Here is a 23,413-nt window from a genome sequence, read left to right on the forward strand (position 1 = left end):
CAGGACTATTAAGCAGAAAAAGGTACAATGGATACTGGGCAAGAAAGAACAGTAGAAATCCACAACAAAATTAACAAAAAAAGAGGTCCTAGTTATGCAAAACAAAACTATTTTATGTCTGTTTGTATACAAAAGGTTAACTGAGAAATCAACTCTAAACACAAATTCATTTCTAATGTCTACCTACCATTTAAGCTTTCTGATATAGCTTTGAATATGGTAAACATTTTAATGAAAAAGCAAACTCATGTCAATCATGATTTACATTTGGCTGCAAATGACAGCTCTAACCACAGTGGCTTAAACAGATAAGGGTTAATTTTTAAGAAGTCCAAAGGCAGGCTGTTGCTAGCATTGGTTTGGTGCTTTATGAATGCTAAGTCTCCCAATATTTTCTTCCTGGCCCCCAAATGGCTGCTTTAATTTTGGCCTTCATGTTCAGGTTTGCATGAGAAGGAAGCAGACAAGTACAAAAGGACAAGAACTGCTTGCTGTATTTATTTTTTTTCTGTATGTTTTTTAAAAACTATTTTTATTGATTTCAGAGAGGAAGAGAGAAATATCAATAGTGAGAGAAAATCCTTAATTGGCTTCCTCTTGCACGCCCCCTACTGGGGAGCAAGCCTGCAACCTGGGCATGTGCCCTGACTGGAATTTAACCGTGACCTCCAAGTTCATAAGTCAACAATCAACCTCTGAGAGACACCAGCTGGGCTTCCTGTGTTTTAAAGAGTATAACCAGATGTTCTAATCAACATTTCTACATACTAGTATATCTTATTCATCACATGGTCACATATTTCTTTGTGGAGGCTGAGAAAATACAGTGTTTTAGTTTACCTCAGTACCACCCTGAATTAAACTAGGCTGTAATGGTAGGAAAAGGGAGTTAAATGGATATTGGGTGACTGGTCATTTTGAGCTGCTATAACAAAATACCAAAAACTGGGTGGGATACACAATAGATATTTATTTCTCATAGTTCTTGAGACTAGGAAATCCAAGATCAAGGTGCTGGCTGATTTGGTTCTGGTGAGTGCATTCTTCCTTGGCTTGCAAATGGCCCCATTCTGGCTTTGTCCTTACATGGTAGAGAGTGAGAGGGAGTTCTTATAAGGAAACTCGTCACAACATGGGCCTCACCTTCATGACCTCATTTAAACCTAATTATATTATAGCTCCACATACCATCATGTTAGGGATTAGAGACTCAACATACAAATTTGCAAGTGACATATAAAATCAGACTACAACATTCTATTCCTGGCCCCCCAAATTCCTGTCCTTCTTGCATGCAAAATACACTCATTCAATCCTAACAGTTCAAAAAAATCTTAACTTTAACTACAAGGTCTAAAGTTCAAATCTCATCTAAATACCTAAATCAGATATGGGTGCTACAGGGAGGTATGAATCATCCTGAGGCAAAATTCCTCTCCAGCTGTGATTCTATGAAACCAGATACATCATGTGTTTCTAAAATACAATGGTAGGCCAGGCGAAGGATAAACATTCTCATTCCAAAATGGAGAAATTGGAAGGAAGAAAAGGCTGTCAGATTGCACAATTCCAAAACCTGGTAAGACAAATAACATTAGATCTTGAAACTTCAGAAAAATCCTCTTTGGTTCAATGCACTGTTTTCCAGAACTACTGGAGGTGGGGGGAGTGGTCTTTCATCTACAGCTCTGCCAGGTGGGGTTGTATACCCAAAGCCTGTTGTCTACCACCCCCACCATCCCAGCCCCCAAGACTGTATGCAGGTGGCGGCCGTCTGGACCGTTGAATCTGAATCAAAAGCCACAAAACACACCCAGAGCGTGTACACACACACACACACACACACACACACACACACACATACACACACACTTTCCCTCCTTGAAACTGAAGAGGCAGCCCTGATGATCTATAAATCACCTTTATGGTGATTTTTCCTTCTTCTTAAAGAATAGCACACATTTTCAGCTGTTTAGTTCTACAGTCCAGTCCTGTAAGATCTAAGAAGTCTGACAGCCTTCATTTTCTGCTGGGGTGGATGATAAGGTCTATGGTTCACACCCATACTAACCTCCTTATCAACCTGTTTGGTCGCACCCTTAATGTTCTTTTCAAAATAACCTTTCTTATTTTTTACAGTATGAACAGAGTGAGACTATTACAAATCTTTAAGTTCTTGTTCCCTTTCACTTAACAATTCCTTCTTCAATTCATTTCTCTCTTCCTGTGTTTTACTGTAAGCAACCAGGAGAATCCAGCTGCTCCTTCAACACTTTGTGTAGAAATCACCTGAGCTAACTAACCAATTTCATAATTTACATGTTTACTTTCTATAAAACACTAAAATATAATTCAGCCAAGTTCTCTGGTCAAATTTTAACAAGGATCACCTTTTTATCCGCTGTCCAATAACATGGAGATTTCACCAGAATGGCTTTTATGGTCCCTATTTCTACTAACATTCTATTGATGATTATTTATGTAGTTTCTAAAAAGATGTATAGGCCCTAGCCAGGTAGCTTAGTTAGAGCTTTGTCCCAGTACACTAAGGCTGCAAGTTTGATCCCTGGTCAGGGCACATACAAGAATCAAACAGCGAATGCATAAATGGTTGGAACAACAAATAGATGTTTCTCTCTCTCTCTCTCTCTCTCTCTCTCTCTCTCTCTCTCTCTCTCTCTCTCTCTCCTCTTTCTCTAATCAATAAATAAAAAGTTGTTTTAAAATAAATAAAAATATGTATAGGCTAAGAAGTCCCATGATCCACAAGAAGCAAGCTGGAGACAGAAGAGCTAATGGTATATAGTTCCTGTCCAAGTACAAAGGTTTAAGAACCAGGAAACCTGAGTTTGAGTCTGAGTTCAAAGGCAGAAGATGAATGTCCCCATCTCAAAGACACTCAGATAGAGAGCTTAGTCTCCCTTCTCAGCCTTTTAGTTCTATTCAAGCTTCCATGGATTGCATGAGGCCCACCCACATTAGGGAGGGCAATTTGCTTTACTCAATTCTACCAATACAAATGTTAATCTCACCTAGAAACACCCTCATAGACTCACGCAGAATAATAATTAACCAAATATCTAGGTACTCCATTACCCAGTCAAGGTGACACGTAAAATTAACTATCACAATGACACTGCAGTTCCTGTCACAAAGATATTAGTGAAAACATTTTCATTTCTTTCTCTTCAGCTTCAACTGTTTTGTTTTATACTTATATGTCATATATATATATATATATATATATATATATATATATATATCTTTTAGTTACATAGATGTATTTTTTAACTGCATTCCAATTTCTTATTTCTTTTTTGTTCTTGTTTTTCTTTTTTAAGTATGGAAGCTCAAGTATAAGATGTAGATTTTTAAAAAAAGTTTTACAGAAAAAAACAAAAACAGAATAAAACAAAAAACTCCTTTTATATTCCACAAAAATTGATAGAAAAGCACCTAGCCAGAAGAGCAGATCTGTCTGAAGGCCCTGCACCCCTCACAACATCCTCTCGGTGGGACAGGGGTAGTCGGTGTGGGACAATGCTGAGGGTCACCTCTCCTTTCTCCCAGAGCTGCCCCTGTCCTCCCACCTCCCAACCCCAAGCAACTCCCAAATGTGGAATCAGATTTCCAGTTTCTCTTTTATCTTTCACACACCACAATTATTTCATAATTATTTTGTTTTACTTTTTTTTTTTTATACAAATGGAACTGCAGATAGTGTATTTTATGCCTATAAACAGGTGGTGGTAGGGACATGGGGCTGGGCAAACAAAATACATAGTCAATATAAAAACATTGAGGTGTTTTTTGTTTGTTTTTTAAGAAATATGATCAGTATTATCAGGAAGCATATGTATAATGCATAATCACAGTGGTGTGGCAAGTGTGTGTTTTTAATGCTTTTATTGATCTTTTTAATTTTATTTTTTAGAGAGAGAGGAAGGGAGAGCTTAGAGAGATAGAAATATCTATGAGAGCCGGGACTGGTTTGGCTCAGTGGATAGAGCGTCGGCCTGGGGACTGAAAGGTCCCGGGTTCGATTCTGGTCAAGGGCATGTACCTTGGTTGCGGGCACATCCCCAGTGGGGGGTGTGCAGGAGGCAGCTGATCGATGATTCTCTCTCATCGATGTTTCTAACTCTCTATCCCTCTCTCTTCCTCTCTGTGAAAAATCAATAAAATTAAAAAAAAAAAAAAAAGAAATATCTATGAGAGAAAAACATCATTGATTGGCTGCCTCCTGCGCTCCTCTCCCCGCCCCCACAGTGGGTTGAGCCTGCAGCCCTGACCAAGAATTGAACCAATGGCCTCTTCGTTCCTAGGACAACACTCAACCACTGAGCTACATCAGCCAGGTAGAAACATTGAGGTTTTGGGGGGTTTTTATGAAACACTGAGTTTTGATAGCAAAACGTGGCAGGCCTTGGAGACAGAGATGGGTGTTTATCAGCTTTATTCTCAGGGTGTGATGGCTCCATGCAGGTCGGTGACACAAGTTACTGTATGACCTGTCAGGGAGGGAAGGGACAAAGAAAGGGAGCAGAGTTGTGTAAGAAAGGAATCTAAGGAGTGCATAGCATGTCCGGTTAGGGTGAAGCAGAGGTTTTACAATTGCTGCTTTCTCTTCAAAGCATCCACCAAATCATTTTTAAGAGCTTCTTGTTTTGATTTGTCTGTAAAAGTCTGCACAGACCTCAGCCCATCGATGATGTCCTTTGTTTTTCCAAAGTAGATCTCATTCAGCATACTTTGGATTTTGTTTCCCATATCCTCTACCAAGCGCCTGGTATTGGCTATGTATGGCGAGCAGTAACACAGTTTCATCTTTCTCCATCTGTAATGCTGCCTCCAAGGTTCATGGTGCCAGAGCCAGGTTTGTTGGTTTGTAGCCACAGCATTGCTGAGGTTAGCTTCTAATGGGTGGTACAGCCAACGGTTTCTCTTGCACTTCCACCACATGGATGGAATCCCAGCAGCCTCTGATCTTCTTTCATCCATCTCCAGCCTTCTTATGAGGATCACCCAGCAAAGCCATGATCCAGATCCCACAGACAGACAGATGAGATGCTGCCTTCAAAATACAGATCTTGATACTGGTCAAAGGCATTGTTGGCTTCCACCTCCCGTTTTCTCACCTGAGCAGAAGGCATGCCCCATCTTCCATCTCCTATAGATGGTGACCTATAGGAGTCCCCATCTCTGTTGTAGTCACACAAAAGGTAATCATTTCCCACCATCTTCTTGGGCGATTTTCAGTGTCTGGTCAACAGATGACAGATCTTCACTTAGACTGGGACCAGGTCAATCAGGTCAATCTCGACTTGCTGTGGAGGCAGGTGCCTCATTAAGTCCAAGACACAGTCCAGCTGCTGATCATTCATGGTGGCGATGGTGGCAGAGCCCTGGCTCCCAACTCCCCAGGTGTCCAGCTACTTACATAGAAATTAAGAATAAAAGAATTGTTTGATTTCAAACAAAAAATGACTCCTTTATCAAGATATTTTTTATCAACTCGAGTGTTTTTTTTTATTTTGCAAATAATTTCTAAAAACAGAATCACTTGTTTATTTTATTTTATGACCTACCTTTTTTATTTTAAACATTTTTTTCCTGCTACATAATGATCTTCTATGGCATTTTAAAGGATTGCATAACAGTCTATTGAATGGATACATGATATTTTTCAGTCAGTCCTCTATTGTTGGATACTTAGGTGGTTTCCAATTTTTCACATGCTATGCAACTCTATTATACCCTTGTTATCTCTTTTTAAAAATCTTCACCCAAGAACATGGTTTTATTTATTTTAAAGAGAGAGGAAGGTAAAGAGAGAGAGAGAGAGAAAGAGAGAGGGGGGGGGGGGAGAGAGATATCTTATTGTGATAGAGAAACTTCAATTAGTTGGCTCCCATATACCCCCTTACTGGGGTTCGAAACTGTAACCAAGGTATGTACCCTGACCAGAAAATGAACCTGAAATTTTTCTAGTGTATGCTTTTGCCAACTGAGTCACCCAGCCAGGACACCTTTGTTATCACTTAATGTTTAGTTACAAAAGCAATATATGCTCTTTGTAAATAATAAAACAATGCAGAATTATGTAAAATAAAAAGCAAAGTTCCCTATTTCTATTCACCAGCACTTTTATTTCGCAGCATTTCAATTCCCCATGGGCAACCACTGTTCATAGTTTACTGCATATCCTTCTGAATGCTTTTATTTTCTGACTCCTTTTTTTCTTTCCTTCCATTCTATTAACCTCCTGTTTTCTGCTCTTTTCATGCTCAGCTTCCACCAGCCTCTTTACTCTTATTTGCTGGTTAGTCTGGGAAACCTGACAAGCTTATCTGTTAGAATGATGTGGAAATTCAAACAAAGTAATTTCTGAGCAAAGGCCCCACATATCTCTGATTAAAGAGCATAAATTTCACTGGTTACCTTTTCTGTTTTGCATTTTGACTGCTAGTAAGCCTATTAAAACTGCCCCCTGGCACTTAGAGTCAGATAGTTGGAAAAGTAACCTTCAAATAATTGAGGTGTTGCTATCTTTACTTTTCATAAACTAAGAGTGAAGTATATTTAAGAAACACTTCTGTTAACTTTTCATGTGTTCATACAACTGACCATGAAAGAAAAATTCTATCAAATAGGAGAACAATAATTAGAGATTTTATTTTAGTGTATTGATTCACTCATTAACTATTTACTGAGTGCCTGCCATGTTCCAGGCACTTTAAAGATATTAGGAATGTAAATATAAAAAAAACAAAACTCTTGCCCGGCCAGTGTGGCTCGGTGGTTGAGTGTCAACATATGAATCAGAAGGTCACGGTTTGATTTCCAGTTAGGGTACATGCCTGGGTTGTTGGCTCAATCCCCAGTGGAGGGTGTGCAGGAGGCAGCCAATCAATGATTCTCTCTCATCATTGATGTTTCTCTCTCTCTTTCTCCCCCTTCCTCCCTAAAACCGATAAAAATATATATATGCTCTTTACCTTTTTTTTTCTCTTAAACTCTTACAAGCACTATTAAGGAACCACCAAACAGTGTGTTTTATTGTCTTCTTTGCCTGGATCCTCCCTTCAAAATCTGCATTTGAGCATTTTGTCTCTCAGAGGCATGTGGCAGTAAATTTAGTTGTCTGTTGATAACCCATTGGTACTTGAGCCTCTTGCATTTCTCTGTGTATTTTCTCTCCATTACAAGTGTGGTTATGGCCCAGCAGCTGCAGCAGCATTCAGCTTTAGAGCAAGAGGGAAGTCCTCTGGCTACCCCAGGAGGTGGATATCTCAGGTATTTGGACTCCCTCCAGGTCCTTTTGGTAAAATTTAGCCTGGAAATTTGGCATGGCAATTCACACCATTATCCAAGGCTCACACTCTTTTTTTTTTTTTTTTTAAATATATATTTTATTGATTTTGTACAGAGAGGAAGGGAGAGAGATAGAAAGCTAGAAACATCGATGAGAGAGAGTCATTGATCAGCTGCCTCCTGCACACCCCCCACTGGGGATATGCCCACAACCAAGGCACATGCCCTTGACCGGAATCGAACCCGGGTCCCTTCAGTTCCCAAGCCGACGCTCTATCCATTGAGCCAAACCAGTCTCGGCAAGGCTCACACTCTTTTACTTTCTTTTTTCCTTCTTCTCTTTTTAAACTACAAAACTTGCTGAAATGCCAGGAGTTTGGTTAGGAATGAATAGGGAAGTCTGGCATGTTTTTAATCCTGTGCTCAATGTTGTTGGTAATATTAGAAGAGCAGCAGAGCCATGAATCCAGTCATGCTCTTGGCTAAAGCAGCCTACTCTGACTCAAGCACTCCTCAAATGAAAAAAGACCCAGGGCTTTAGTTGACAGTAAATGCAACCTGAGCCAGTGATGTGACCTGGCTGCCAAAACAAGCAAATGTGATCTGAACCAGCGTTAATAGAAGGCGGGTGGCTGGGACAAGGAAGGTAATAGTCCCGGAGTACGCTCTGCAGTGGTCACATCACACCTGGAGGATGGTGTTTCCCCCTGGGCGCTGCATTTAAGAGTGATGTGGAAAAGTTGGAGTATGCCCAAGTTGGGCAACAGGATGATGAATGGCCTAGAAACTAATATCCTTTGAGGAACAGTTGGAGGAACTAAAGTAGTTTACCCTGGAAACTGGAAGGCATGAGGATGTGGGATAACCATTTTCAAATATTCGCAGGGCTATCAGATGGAAGAGTTGGACTCCTCCCTGGAATCTCAGCAAACACAACTTAAGCCAGTGGGTGTAGATTACAAAGTGGCTGATCTTGTCCCCATAAAAGGAATAATTTTCTAGCCCTTCTGAGCATCCAGAAAATAGCAGCTTTGTAAGGAAGTGACTATACCTTAATAAGGGGTGTTAGGACGGTGGCCGGCTGCCTGAACTTCAGACAATTCATGAATAGGATGGGAGGTTTGGAGAGATGCCCTGATCCAAGCTCCTTCCACACTCAAAGGTTCTAATAACAAAACCTTAAAAATAAAAAAAAAATTACTCCCTTTTCTCTTAGACCCCATACAAGCAGTAACCACAGAAATTGTTAAAATTGATGAAGTTGGAATGCAAAAAATCCATAGGAACTCCTCTGATGGTTGTGAATTTTGATTTAGTAGTGTTTTTTTCTAACTGAATATATATTTTTTTCATTTTTATGATTCTTTAGAGCCCTTCTATGCTTTCTTTCTCATCAAATTTATGCTCCTCTTTTAAAAAATATTTTTAATTGATTTCAGAGAGGAAGAGAGAAGGAGAGAGAGAGATAAAAACATCAATGATAAGCCTTAGTTGATTTGGCTCAATGGATAGAATGTCGGCCTGTGGACTGATAGGTCCCAGGTTCCATTCCCGCCAAGGGCACATACCTGGGGTTCGAGCTTGATCCCCAGTAGGGGTTGTTCAGGAGGCAGCCGATCAATGATCCTCTTTCATCATTGATGTTGTTTTTTGTGTGTGTTTTTTTTAAGAATATATTTTATTGATTTTTTACAGAGAGGAAGGGAGAGGGATAGAGTTAGAAACATCGATGAGAAACACCGATCAGCTGCCTCCTGCACACCCACTACTGGGGATGTGCCTGCAACCAAAGTATAATATATGCCCTTAGACTGAAATTGAACCTGAGAACTTTCAGTACGCAGACCGACGTTCTATCCACTGAGCCAAACCGGTTTCGGCTCATCATTGATGTTTTTATCTCTCTCTCCCTCTCCCTTCCTCTCTAAAATCAAATATATATATATATATATATATATATATATATATATATATATATATATATATATATATTAAAGAACATCGATGAGAGAAAATCACTGATTGGCTGCCTCCTGCACCAGCCCCTTACTGGGGATCGAGTACCACCTGGCATGTGCCCTTGATCGGAATCAAACTTGAAACCCTTCAGTTCACAGATTAATGCTTTATCAATTGAGCCAAACTGGCTGTGGCTATGCTCCTCTTAATATGTTGTTTGCAGGACACTATATTTTGATAAGATTACCCTTAACCCAAATTATAAAGCAGCATTTTGGGGAATAGCAATCGGTATCCACATGTCAAACAACCAGCTCTATGGAACAGCTGGTATTTAAAGTTCATTAATCGTTAATAATGAGGTAGCATACAGTGAAATAATCTGGCCCTTCCTGAAAATCGGTGAAGTAAGCAGGCTGGAAATGATTATTCCTATTTTATTCAGCACCCACCATGCTAAGAATAAACTGCACAAGTTCATCTTAAATCCTAAAGAAAGTCTATAGCAAACATTACCCTTGATGGCAGAGGATACTTGACTCTCTTCTTGAAAACAGGGATGCTAACAGTTGCCTCAAATAAAAATCCTAAGGTTGTGGACAGAACAGTGTTAGCTAAATGGGGTAGATTTGACTGGGCAGGGTGGCAAAAATGCTTAGGAGCTCTGGCTGTCAGAGACCTGGGTTTAAAAATTTTTTTGTTCTGCCCCCTGCTGCCTGTGATATCACTGTCATCTCATGAAGCCTCAGGGTCCTTATCAGTACAATGGGAATAATAATAATAGGTTTTGTCTTTTTTAGCTGTTGGGAGGATTAGATAGAATAATGTGTGTAAAGGCACGAACACGAGTGCTGTTTTTAAAAATTATATTTATTGTGGGTTAATATCCATTGTTTATTACGCATTTAAAAAAAAATTGGGGTATTATTGTGTTTCCTATTTACTTTCACTGTGCAGTTTATACTTAGCATAGTAGGTGCTGAATAAATCCTAGTCAGTAATATCATGCTGGACCAACAGTCAGTAACAATTCAACTGAGCAAGGCAAGTGCTTCCTGGGTGCCCAGCCCAGCACTAACTAGTCTGAGAATACAAGGCTGCCTGATACTGGGCCCTTGCTAAGAGTGATGCGTAGGTTGCTGTGGAGGCCAACTTGCCGTTCCAGAAAGGTCTGGAGATGCTGTGTGAGTGCTGAGTGACTCACAGGGATGCAAGCCAAGCAAGGTGGGAGGGGTCTTAGTGAGGAGGAAAAGCTGAGTGCAGGCTCAGAACTCCTCCATCAGCAGACTGTTGGCTGGAACTGTTAAGCTGGCATCGGTGCTATACTTGTTGGCCTAGTCATGCAACCTCTCGGAACCCGTTTGCTTCTCTGTAAAGAAATAAATAACGAGGTCTACGTACGAGCCAGGATGCGAAGATTCAGTGAGGCGATCTTTGTATAAAGTGCTTGCTTGGCACCCCAACTGGCACGGAATAAGTGTTCAATGTTTGTTACCATTACCATTAATTTAATTTAATAATACCTTCTAGTCATGAGCCGGGAGTCCTTCATTGGACTGTGAAGGAGGGTGCCAGGACTCATAAACCATCGGCCAGTATCGTACAGCTTTCAGACACGGCGGCCGGCGCCTGACTGCTAATCCCAGTCCAGCGCCGGCGTGACGTCCCCACGTCCGCCCGGCGCGGGGCTCCCAGGGTCACGTGGGTTCCGGTCTCGCCCCGGCGGAGCCCGTCCCCCGCGGCTGCGGCTGCGGCGGCCGCGCCTGCGCAGACCCGAGCGCGCTCTGCGGCTCGCTCCGCGGCGGAGGCGGCGCGAACAGCCAGGGGCCGGTGGATGGCTCTGTGGGGCCCGGACAGCTCGGGGCCCTGCTCCCGCGGGCCGCTGGAGGAGGCGGGGGCGGCGGCCGAGGAGCGCGAGGCGCCGGCGGCGGAGTCGGCGGCGGCGGCGGCGGCGGCGGTAGCCGTGCCGCTGGACGAGGAGGAGGACGATGGCCGCGGCCGACTGCCCTGGGACGGCTTCTCGGCCTGGCTGCACTGCGTGTGTGTGGTGGGCTTCGACCTGGAGCTGGGCCAGGCCGTGGAGGTGAGGCCCGGCCGCAGCGCTGTCCCGCCGCCCTGCCCGGGTTCGCACCTGGGCGGCCTTTGCGGAGCGTGTGGCCTGCGGGCCGCGGGCCTGGACCCCGGCCCCGCGCATCTGGGCGTGGCTGGCCGCCCCTCCGCCCTTCGGGCCGGGCTGCGGTCTATTGGCACGTCCCCTGGGAGCATCCTGGGCTGCGGCTAGGGGTGAAAAGTTCTCAAGGCCCCTCCTAAGCACTTGCTGTTTTTTGTTCTGTGTGTGTGTGTGTGTGTGTGTGTGTGTGTGTGTGTGTGTGTGTGATCCCGGTGTCACCAGAATAACTGAAATGGTTAGCGGCACCTGGAGGAGGCTGCAGGCAGGATGTCTGGGACTTTTTCAAGAAGCGAACAATGCCCTTGACATACGGTGCAATATAATAGCCAAGACTCTTACAACAAACTTTTTTTAAGACTAAGAGATTGTTTTGATCATTCACAGTAGTATTCTTAGAGCATTTTAGTGAGCCTGAGCCGAAATGCATAGCATGCATTTTCTCATTTTCCTCCTTTTGTTCCTCACTTCTGTTATTTCTTGGTGTTGCTTCTGAAGCAGTTGGCCTGAAAACTAATATGAAGGACAACATAAGGAATATCTTTCGCTTGTGAATCTGTCAAATTTTCTATATGGCACCTTATTGAAAGGCCTTTGAATCTTAATCTGTTCTTTGCATTGTTTAGGGTTCTTTATGTAGCTTAAGAGATTGCTTGTCTTCATGTGTCCAAGAAAAACATCAGAAAGATGCATGTTTGAGATTTTTTTTTTTGTAGTGATGCCATTTTAGTGCACCATCTCATTTTTACTTAATTGACATGAGTTGGCTAGGAAAATGGGCCAGAGAGGTTTTTCTTAATTTGAAGATATTGCTTTTTGTATTCAGCCTGTCTTCGCTTATGTTTTATCATTATGTAGTTCCATACATTGTTTCCACAAAGATCTAGGCATTATGCTGGTTGCTGGGCATACAAATATGAACGATATGCTCTAAACTATATTTGAGGAATGAGACTATAATTTAGAGAAGAACCAAGAATTAATCACAGTAGCAGATAGGGCCAGATGTGGTGCCTGGCACATATGGTGTTCAATAAATACTTGCTGATAGGATGAATGAGTGCAGGAACAATTCTTTACCTTATTGAGATAGAAACAACCAGTTCTCAAAGAAATTGAAGAAGATATTTACAAACCATATATTGACTATATTAACACATTTACCTGAAATTATATGTATAGCAAACTACAATTTAACCAGAAAACAATGGTTTGGGTTGTTGTAGTTTATTACATTTTTTTATATAGCTAAATGAAATCATTTGGGACATTCTTTTTAACATGAATATGTTTTTCTGACCAAATAAAGAATGCTTAGCATAATTAAAGTGCTGCAAAAATGTGGATCATTAAAGGTCTTATTTTGCATTTAATTTTCCATAGTATGTGCTGTTGCAGAGTTTTCTTTAGGTCAGTTATTCATAATGTTTTTTGCATTCTGAAACTTTAAAAATATATGATGAATTTCATGAACTCTCTCCATTAGGAAAATGCTTACTAATACAAAATTATGTATTTGTTTTGGTATACTTCCTGGAGGTTATCTATGGATCTTATAGTCCATTGTCTCTAGATTAAGAACCATTGATTTTAGAAGGTGTAGGATGAGAGGGGGGAAGATTCCCTAATGAAGGATCCAAAGACAGATAAACACATTAAGTGAGATGCAACATAACAATTTTGTTTTGTTTTCCTGAGAAACATAGAATATTGCACTTTGCCACTTTTAAAGAAAAAGGAACAGATTAGAAACTAATATAGCAAAATAGTTGAAAAACATAGTATTTTACCTTTGTATTATGACTATACTTAGTCCAAAAATGGTCAGAATGAGTGGCTATAATGGCATAAGAAGGTGTGTGTAGCCTGGCTGGTATGGCTCAGATCTGTGAACCAGGAGGTCATAGTTCAATTCCAGGTCAGGCACATGCCCAGGTTGCAGGCTCAATCCCCAGTAGGGGCGTGCAGGAGGCAGGCAATTAATGATTTTCTCTCATTAATTATGTTTCTACATCTCTCCCTCTTCCTTCCTCTCTGAAACAAATAAAAATACATACTTTTTAAAAAGGTTTGTGTAGAATTGTGTTGGAGAAGTGACAGATAGTAGCCCATCTCTACTTCCGATGAAGCACAACCATGGGGATTCAAAAGGGAAATTAAAGAATAGGTAAAAACTAAGCTTCAACAATAATATCCTAGAACCTAGCTGTGCTATAAAAAACAGTCATTGAATATTAGGCCTGGGAGACTTAAGAATCTGTTCTGCCAAGACAGAAAGCACCATTTGCAGATTTTAAACAAATGCATGAACAGTACCACTTATTTAAGTTTAAATCCCTACTAAAGTGACAGTATAGAATATTGATCAGGAACTCTAGAACAACTCTAGAGCTGGTTTTAATCTATGTACTTTGAGTACATTACTTTGCTTGTCGGAACTTGGTGCTGCTCCTCTGTAACAGGGTAACAGTACATTTGTCGTGGCATTGTGAGAGATAAGTTAATGTTTGCGAAGCATTTGGAATAGTACCTGGGACCCAGTAAGGCCTATGTAAGCATTGAGGACCCCCCCCCCCTTTTTTTTTAAATGTATTTTTATTGATTTTGGAGAGGAACTAAGAGGGGGAGAGAGAGAGAAACATGAGTGATGAGAGAATTATCAGCTGCCTCCTGCATGACCTCCACTGGGAATGGAACCGTGACATCCTGGTTCATAAGTCTTTGCTCAATCACTGAGCCACACTGGCTGGGTGAGAGTCCCTTTTTCATTTAAAAAAAAAAAAAAATATATATATATATATATATATATATATATATATATATATATATTTATTTATTTATTTATTTTTACAGAGAAGAAGGGAGAGGTACAGATAGTTAGAAACACTGATGAGAGAGAAACATTGATCAGCTGCTTCCTGCACATCCCATACTGGGGATGTGCCCGCAACCAAGGTACATGCCCTTGACCGGAATCAAATCCGGGACCCTTCAGTCCGCAGGCTGACGCTCTAGCCACAGAGCCAAACTGGTTAGGGCCCTTTTTCATTTTTGATGGGGAGAACTTTTTGCTTTGTGAAAATGAGGCCTTTGGACTTTAGTTTTCGCACTTGTAAGATGAAGTTGAGTTACTAGAATCAGTACTTTTTTTTTTAAGTAGGAGAATATTTCCCCCTGTGTAAATAAAGACCTGGCTAATCCTGTTGAAATGGTGCCTGTGTGTGTATATTTGGTTATACGCAGCAGAAACTAAGCTTACAGCTCAAGCAGAAAGGGGGAACTTGCTGTAAGGCTACAAGGTGTTTTAAGATACCCAACCTACAAACCTGGTGGGGCTTCAGAAAATGGCTAGAGCCCAGAACCAAGCACATACCTGTTTATGCTCTTGTTTTCTGGATTTTGTTCATGCTTCATGCTCCCTGCAAACTGACTTCCTCTACTTCTGTGATATTTATGGTGGCGAAGTTGCCCCTTTCAGCCACTTCAATGGAGAGCGAATGTCACTCCCATTCCAAACACTAGAGGAAGAAACTCAGACCTGGTTTGGGGCAGATTATCACTCTGATACCATCAGCTGAAGACCTGGGTGGTTGGGGGCAGATGATCACTCTGATACCATCAGCTGAAGACCTGTCTGGTTGGGAGCAGATGATCACTCTGATACCATCAGCTGAAGACCTGGCTGGTTGGGAGCAGATGATCACTCTGATACCATCAGCTGAAGACCTGGCTGGTTGGGAGCAGATGATCACTCTGATACCATCAGCTGAAGACCTGGCTGGTTGGGAGCAGATGATCACTCTGATACCATCAGCTGAAGACCTGTCTGGTTGGGGGCAGATGATCACTCTGATACCATCAGCTGAAGACCTGTCTGGTTGGGGGCAGATGATCACTCTGATACCATCAGCTGAAGACCTGGGTGGTTGGGGGCAGATGATCACTCTGATACCATCAGCTGAAGACCTGGGTGGTTGGGGGCAGATGATCACTCTGATACCATCAGCTGAAGACCTGGGTGGTTGGGGGCAGATGATCACTCTGATACCATCAGCTGAAGACCTGTCTGGTTGGGGGCAGATGATCACTCTGATACCATCAGCTGAAGACCTGTCTGGTTGGGGGCAGATGATCACTCTGATACCATCAGCTGAAGACCTGTCTGGTTGGGAGCAGATTATCACTGTGATACCATCAGCTGAAGACCTGGGTGGTTGGGGGCAGATGATCACTCTGATACCATCAGCTGAAGACCTGGTTGCACAAAATGTCAGGAGGGGAGGGGGCTTGTCTGAGTGAAGGAGACGGGGGCAGGGTGTCTTTAAAGCTAGAAGAGCTGGCAAAAGGTACAGACTTCAGGAGGTGTACTTGGCTTCTTTCCCCCCCCCCCTCAGAAGTGGCCATGAAGCATCATCAGAAATTCTTAAGTGTCCTGTGGAATAGGTTTGAAATTCTCTGTTACTTCTAGATCTGAAATTACCTGATTACCTAGAAAAGCCTTAATTATCTCAATGAAGAATTGCCTTATTTACTCAAGTTCCCTCCCACCTCCCACCCCCATTGAGTAATAATATGCTCATTGTTGAAAACTTGGCAAGAAAGAAAATTATAAACTCTAGAAAACATCACTCATAGTTCTATTAAGAAACAACTGCTGTCAGTATTTGGCATTTTTGTTAATGCTTTTTTCTTTCCTTTACATAATTTTGTATCTGTTAAGGATTAATTTGATTGTTAGTAACAGAAACCCTGAAGAATAAATTTAAGCAAAAAGAGATTGATTGTGGGGAGTCTCTTGGAACACACTTACAGGAAATGGGAATGAACCTTATGGAATTTGGAAAGCCCCAGGCTTTTTTGCCTTTGTTTCTGGAGCTGTGTGGTCTTTTGTCTCTGCTTTTCTTTGCTTGTCTTGTTCCATTCTCCATGCTGAGGGTGGTTTCCTCTGCAAGTGTCACAGTTTTCAGCTCCCAGGTTCTACTTGACTTTGGGTTACTCTGCTACTGATTTTAGCCACTCTACTCTTGTATTCTGGAATCAGACTGAAGTGTAACTCAAGTAGGGGAATATCCGATTGGCTCAGAATGGGTTAAGTTCTCCGTTTTGTTCATTGAGCTGTAATTAGAGGACAGGTTCTCAATAACAGTAGTGGCTACTTAAGCTCATTTCTGCAGAAGACAGGAAGGAGACACTTTCAAAAGCATGGGCTGAGTAGCAGACCACTGTAAAAATCTGCTTTTATTAATAAACATTCTCATTAACAATTTGCCAGATCATTGAAGAGTCTTCATAAATAACTTTATGGACCATAATTTATTAAACCATCTTGCTTAATTTGGATATTTAGTAGTTTCCTTTTAAAATTTTTTTTTTTTTAATTGATTTTAGAAAGGAAAGGAGAGGGAGAGAGATAGAGACATCATTGATGAGAGAGAATCATTGATTGGCTGCCTCTTGCACACTCCACATGGGATCGAGGCCACAATCCAGGCATGTGCCCTGACAAGAATTGATGACTTCTTGGTTCATAGGTTGCTGCTCAACCACTGAGTCATGCCAGCTGGGCAACTTCTTCTTTTTTGAATCATTGCCTGTTCCCTCTTATCCTTGAAGCCGGGTGGAGCCTGGAGTAGTCACCAATTTTCTTTATCTTAGTTTCTGTTTATTTTTATGAGAAGGATAAAGACAATTATGTGAAGGGTTGTTTCGTTCACTCTTTAACCGAGTGATCCGTATCCCCAGTATTTGATCATCAGCAAGTTTACTCTTTTAATTGAAATAGGTGTTATGTGTAATTGTATGTTGCTGTATTGTCTCATTGAGCCATCTGTTCAGCAGGTATTTATTGGGCACTGGTATGTTCTAGAGATAAAGCCTTGATCATTCCCTCTTCATCAGGTAGCAAGTTAGCTGGGAAAGTAGGCTATTTAACAGTGAATGCTTTGATAGGACTAATAATAGCCTTTAAGTTCCCTTGTGAACTAGTAGCATTTCATAATTCTGTGATTTGAGAATTAAAAGCCTTAGTGTTCTCTCGAACTTCTTAGGCTCCCAGATTTTACAAAGGCTTCTTTGGTGTTACTAATCTCTAATTCTGTTATGAAATTGTATAATCCCAATCTGGTGATAATCTGGGGCATTCTCTTGTCCAGTTAGTCCTTTCACAAATACTTTATGTTTTTGTATTTACTAAGATGCCTGATGTAAAACAAGGACAATTACATATAAATATAAACTTTATTCTTTTTTGAGAGAAATGCTTCACTGTCCATTTCTTATTCAAATTGATCAAGCTCTTTCTGAGATATAATTTACCTTCAATCTTGAGAGAGCTGGAATCTTAGACTGAGGCCCAGCCTGTCCTAATACTGTGATGTCATTTTTTTTTTTTTTTTTTTTTACTTATCTTAAAAATAAGTAAATAAATATTTTAAGTATAACATATAGAAAAGTACACAAATCCTACATCTGTAGTTTAATGAATTTTTATGAAGTGAACATTCCATGACACTACCATGGGATTTAAAAAAAACCCTGGCTATTATCACAGCCCCAGAAATTTCCCTTATCTTCTTTCAGTTATGACTCATTCCCTTTTCCCTATCAGCCCCTAGCAATCACTAATTCACTTTCTGTTTCTGATTCTGTTATTCTGTACATTTCATAATGGAGATTGTGCGTTTTGTGTCTGGCTTATTTCACTTAGTATAAAGTTTTCAAGGTTCATTCACATTGTATGTATTTAGTACTTTATTCCTTTCTATGGTTGAATTTTATATCAATCTAGTAGGGAGGGTAGACCATTTAACAGTGAGTATGGATGTACTATATCACATTTTATCTGTTTATCATTCAATGGAAATAAGGATTATTTCTACTTTTTTGGCTATTATTAGTAATGCTGTTTTGAACATTCATTCACAAGTTTTTTGTATGCACATGTTGTCACTTCTCTTGGATATATACCTAAGAGTGAAATTACTAGGTAATATGGTAACTATGTTTATTAAATTGCTATCCACTATGGCTGCATTTTCGCATTTTCATCAACAATATATGAAGGTTCTAATTTCTCTATATTTTGTTAGCACTTGCTATTTCCTGTCCTTTTTATTATAGCTATTCTAGTGAGTATTAGGTGGTATCTTAAAAGTTTATTTGCATTTCCCTAATGACTAATGATGCTGAGTGTCTCTTCATGTGCTTATTGGCCATTTGTATATCTTTTATATATATATATAAATAAATTGATTTCAGAGAGGAAGGGAGAGGGAGAGAGGAACATCAATGATGAGAGAGAATTAATTGGCTGCTTCCTGCACACCCCCTTCTGGGGATCCAGCCTGCTATCCAGGCATGTGCCCTGATCAGGAATTGAACCAGACCTCCTGGTTCATAGGTTGACACTCAATCACTGAGCCATGCTGGCTGGGCAAAATGTATTCTTTATATGTTATGTATACTAGACCCTTATCAGATATATGATGTGCAGATATTTTCTCTCATTCTGTGAGATGTCTTCACTTTCTGGGTAGTATATTTTGAAGCACTAAAGTATTAAATTTTGATGAAGTCTAGTATATTTATGTTTTCTTTGGTTGCTTGTGATTTTTATATCATATCTAAGAGAACATTGCCTAATCCATGGTCATAAAGATTTATTCCTGCCCTGATCAGTGTTTTTAAGTGGTTAGAACATCGACCTGTGCACCAAAGGGTCTCGGGTTCAATTCCCAGTCAAGGGGACGTACCTGGGTTGTAAGTTTGACCCCTGGCCCTGGTTGGGGTATGTGCAACAGGCAACCAATAGATGTGTCTCTCACATCCATGTTTCTCTCCCCCCGCCCCCCATGCCCCCAAAACACCCCGACTGGGAATTGAATCCACAACCAAGTATGTACCCCGACTGGGAATCGAACCCACAAGATTTCAGTGTACAGGACAACACTCCAACCAACTGAGCCATACCAGCCAGGGCAGGAGTTAATGTTAGAGATCAAGGCAGGTGTTTCTGGGGAAATGTAGTATTTCCAAGTCTGGAATGCTTGGTGGGGTTGTGCAACAGAGACAGATAGTCAGCCACATGGTAATAGATACCCATTCACAAACAACTAGATGCATGTAGGCATGAATTTTTTTCATGTCCAAGTAATACTAGCAGTAAATTAACTCGTCTTCCTAATTATCCTTTTCCTGTAACCATGATTACTCCCCTACTGAGGTGGAAATGTTAGGGTATCCAGGGCGAGTGGCAAGTAGATATATCTTCAAAGAGAATAGCCCCGTTTAAAACATTTTATAATACTGTTTTTCAGTATGTTTTCCTATTCTATCATAATGTAAAAGATATATGCTATGTCATCATTTTTAGGCCTTAGTAATTGTATGAAATAAAACTTTTCTTATTACTTGGCCACCTTTCTCTTATTTGTTATAACATGGGATGTCTTATCATAGATAACAGAACAAGGATGACATTAGCTGACGCTCTGTGTCCCCTTTGATGCCTCTCAGGAATACAAGTGGCCTGGGGGACAGAGATGCCTGGGCTTGAGCTGTGGAGAAAGAAAACTTCAAGAGAGAGGCTCTCCAGATACTGGGGCTAAACGATAGTTGATGAACTTCCTTATAGATGTCAGGAGCTAACTGACTAACAGTGATTGCCCAAATTTATATTTAAACTCCCCCTTCACCCCCCCCCCACACGAAATAAAGTATATACATAGAAAATAATTCTAGTAATTGACATTTGTGCAGTTCAAGCTACTTGACAATGGTTACTTTTTTTAAGATAGGGAGTTTAATCGAGGTTTTTAAAATCAAGTATGAACTTTTCTATTAAGTACAGAGTGGACATTTGGAATTCTATAGCATATAATAATACACTGTTACTTTTTGAGTATTATATCTGTTTCAAAATAAAATACTGGGTAGCCCTAAAAAGAATACATTGAAATGAATTTCTAGGAAAGGAAACTGAGTATTTACTTTTGAGTGGATATTTTAATCACAGGAAATAAAAATCTGAAGGGCACTTACATAAAACTTATTTTAGAGGCTAAGATTAAGCTATTATAGTTGACCAAGCTTACCAATATGTTTTAGACTAGCAAACTCCAGGGTAACTTAATTGCAATGAGATTTTAATAAAATATGGCTAAATAGGTTTTAAGCATCCCATTTCTGCTTTAAAGGGAACAAAGTAAAATAGTCTCAAGGGAAATGTATCTACATATAATGAATTACATATAAAATAGTTAGTTGTTGAATAGACTTAATTTGAAGGTATATCCACTGATTGAAGACATATTTTAGTGTCTACTGTGTAGCAGAGATTGTTCTGGTCAAGATAGAGTGATGAACAAAAAGACCAGTTCTTGCCTTCATGAATTGTGGAGACAGAGATTAAGTGAGGTTGGTCAGTTCATGGGAAACAAAGCAGGGTAAGTAGAGAGAATATGCTATTCTCTGTTTCAGGAATGGTGGGTGGTTTTCATGTAACCTACTAGTTCTGTAGACACTCCCCATAGACCTGGATTGAGGGCTGTGATTGCATGTTAATGATCACTACTATAAGACCAGTGAGGAATGGTGGCTTGTATACTTTGGAATCAAACTTAAATTCAAATCCTAGCTTTGGCACTTACTACACAGATAAGTTTTGGGAGAGTTATTTAACTACCGTGAACTTGTTCCCTCTTTGGTAAAGATGGGGAGAATTGACAGGGTTGTGGAAATTAAAAACTCCAGAAGATGCTCATTAAGTACTAATTTTCCCCATTTTTTTTTAACCTTAGTTTTCTTATATGTAAAATGGAGATATCACTACTAGCCTTGTCTATGATAGTAAGAACTAAGTAAATGAAATAAAGATGTGAATCTACTTTAATATGGTTTATAATGTGATAATACTATATGTTATTTTTGGAAAGGGAAGATTTTCAGGCTCTCAACAGTTCTGGAGAATGGAAGAACTCTTGGATTTTCCAGAAGTGGAAGTCATGGATCCCCACATTAGCAACCCAACATTAACATAATTTAGCTACTCTTTGTATTGTTTTCTCTCCTTTTTGTTGTCAGTCTCTAGCTAACCTGCTGCTCCTAATCCCATCTCTTCTTCACATTCCCAAGAGAATCTGGTGGATTGGTCCACTGGAGCCCTGATATTCTTGTGGGCAGTATTTTCACACCCAGCCAGATTCAGGCAGATGACCTGCTTATAGGCTGGGAGCCCTTGGATCTGGTGTTCACTAGTGTTTGTTCCCACAGTAGCTAGTCTTCCTTCCTTTGCTGGGGCTGTGATTTTCCTTCAGAAGGTGGCTTTGATTACTGCAAACACTAAACCCACCTACCTAGGAAAATACAATGATGATTTAAAGAAATTGGAGGGAAGTGGGACAGGTTTTATGGTGGGAGATGGACTTTGAAATTTCTTAAACTGCAGATAATTTTTTCCTTTTCATTTTTCTTTTAAGAAGTTAGTAATTTATGCTACTTCTTGGAATCAATTGAAAATTATTCTTGCTTGAAGTAGATACCAACTGATAGATCCATTTCTCTTTAGATTTTAGGTTTTAAAAAAAAAAAAGACTCATTAAGCTTTGAGTTATTGGTAATTCAGTTAGTAAATTATTCTTGATAACTGAAGATTTCACCAATCTTTTAGAAATAACTTTGAATCAGAAAGGTGGTGTTTTGTTTTGTTTTTTTTGGCTAATAGAAGTTCTACTCAATTCTCCCAGCTTCTCACATTGTTAAAATTTGTGAACTATTTCTTAAAACTATTTGATGATAGACAATTAGTATTTTAAAAATACCTACTAATGTTTATAATATACACTCAATATATTTATGTATAAAATTTAACTCTTTTTTTCTCCTAGGTAATTTATCCTCAGCATTCCAAACTTACTGATAAAGAAGTAAGTAAAAATATTGCTCTTATAGTTTACTGTTGTATTTATTTATTTTTATTGGTGTGTGTGTGTGTGTCAATATATATAGCTTTTGTTTTCTTTTTCAGAAAACCAATATTTGCTATTTGTCTTTTCCAGATTCAAATTCAGGTAACTATTTTTCATGTGGTGTTTCTGTTGAATTTTATGAATACTGATTTTACTTTAATATGTGAAAATTGATTGAAACAGCATATTATCGATAGAATGCCAACTGTTTCAGCCTAACAGGTCAGTGATTTAGATTCCTAGTTTTATGATGTTTAGTCATGTTTTGTTGATTGTAGTTGCTTCAACTTTTAAAATAACTATAATGAGGTAAAACATCCAGGAAAAATAAATTGTTGAAATAGTGAAGAGATTGAAAATCAGCAACATTGGTATGTTTGGGGATTTTTTGTTTTGTTTTTGTTTGTTTTGTTTGGGGATTTATAATAAGTAGTTTACTTTCTGTTTAGGGTTTGAGAGCTTGCCAAGAACTATGTAAAAGCACTGAGTTAAATAAAACCCAGCACAACAGGTGAATCTGGTTATAAAGCATGACCATCAATTATTTTCACCCAATATGTGAGTTAATATATGGAAAGTACTTGGAATAGTGTCTGGTGTGTAGAAAACACCATATAAGTGTTTGGTGTTATTTTAACTTGATTTTGATCTCTCAAACACTAATTGTGGAAGTCTTTCAGGTTACTTCTCGTGTTTCACCTTTAAAACAGCTTTTCAGGCTTATAATGACCAGAGCTTTCAACTTCTTAGACCACACAAAGACAACCCTTTGTGAAGCAAAGACACTCCAGTTCCCTTTCCTTTTGAGGTTACTTCTAATATTCTGTTCATTTAGTTTAATCTGATTTGGGAGATTTGACATTTAAAACTTTTTTTCTTTTCTTATAAATGCTTCTAGAGTTTTTTCTATATATTTGGAACTGAGCTTTCATGACATATGTAAAAGAGAAGTGCTATTTTGTAAAAAATAAAAAGATACATTTGAGAGATCCTAGTAGGGCATTTGTTC

The 23,413-nt window shown here is 39.7% G+C and overlaps 1 protein-coding gene and 1 pseudogene across 3 annotated transcripts in view; one reads left to right on the forward strand and one right to left on the reverse strand.

Moving 5' to 3' along the window:
* Positions 1–3,778: 3,778 nt before the first annotated feature.
* Positions 3,779–10,926, reverse strand: LOC311632055 (F-actin-capping protein subunit beta-like; annotated as a pseudogene). The gene is made up of 4 exons (XR_014797086.1): positions 10,797–10,926; positions 8,366–8,492; positions 4,225–5,432; positions 3,779–3,986 (listed from the first exon to the last, which is right to left on the reverse strand). The product of XR_014797086.1 is annotated as an F-actin-capping protein subunit beta-like (transcript).
* A 54-nt stretch (positions 10,927–10,980) lies between these two features.
* The window catches only part of DENND6A (DENN domain containing 6A), a 46,679-nt gene continuing 34,246 nt past the window's right edge, over positions 10,981–23,413 (forward strand). For both annotated transcript variants that reach the window (XM_084903060.1, XM_084903061.1), the window contains exons 1-3: positions 10,981–11,356; positions 22,324–22,362; positions 22,464–22,506. In XM_084903060.1, the coding sequence (XP_084759186.1) occupies positions 11,108–11,356; positions 22,324–22,362; positions 22,464–22,506 (331 nt within the window). In that variant the 5' untranslated portion in view covers positions 10,981–11,107. The remainder of the gene's footprint in view (positions 11,357–22,323; positions 22,363–22,463; positions 22,507–23,413) is intronic.

Source organism: Pipistrellus hanaki (assembly GCF_964339955.1).
Source record: "Pipistrellus hanaki genome assembly, chromosome: 13".
Classification (NCBI taxonomy): domain Eukaryota; kingdom Metazoa; phylum Chordata; class Mammalia; order Chiroptera; family Vespertilionidae; genus Pipistrellus; species Pipistrellus hanaki.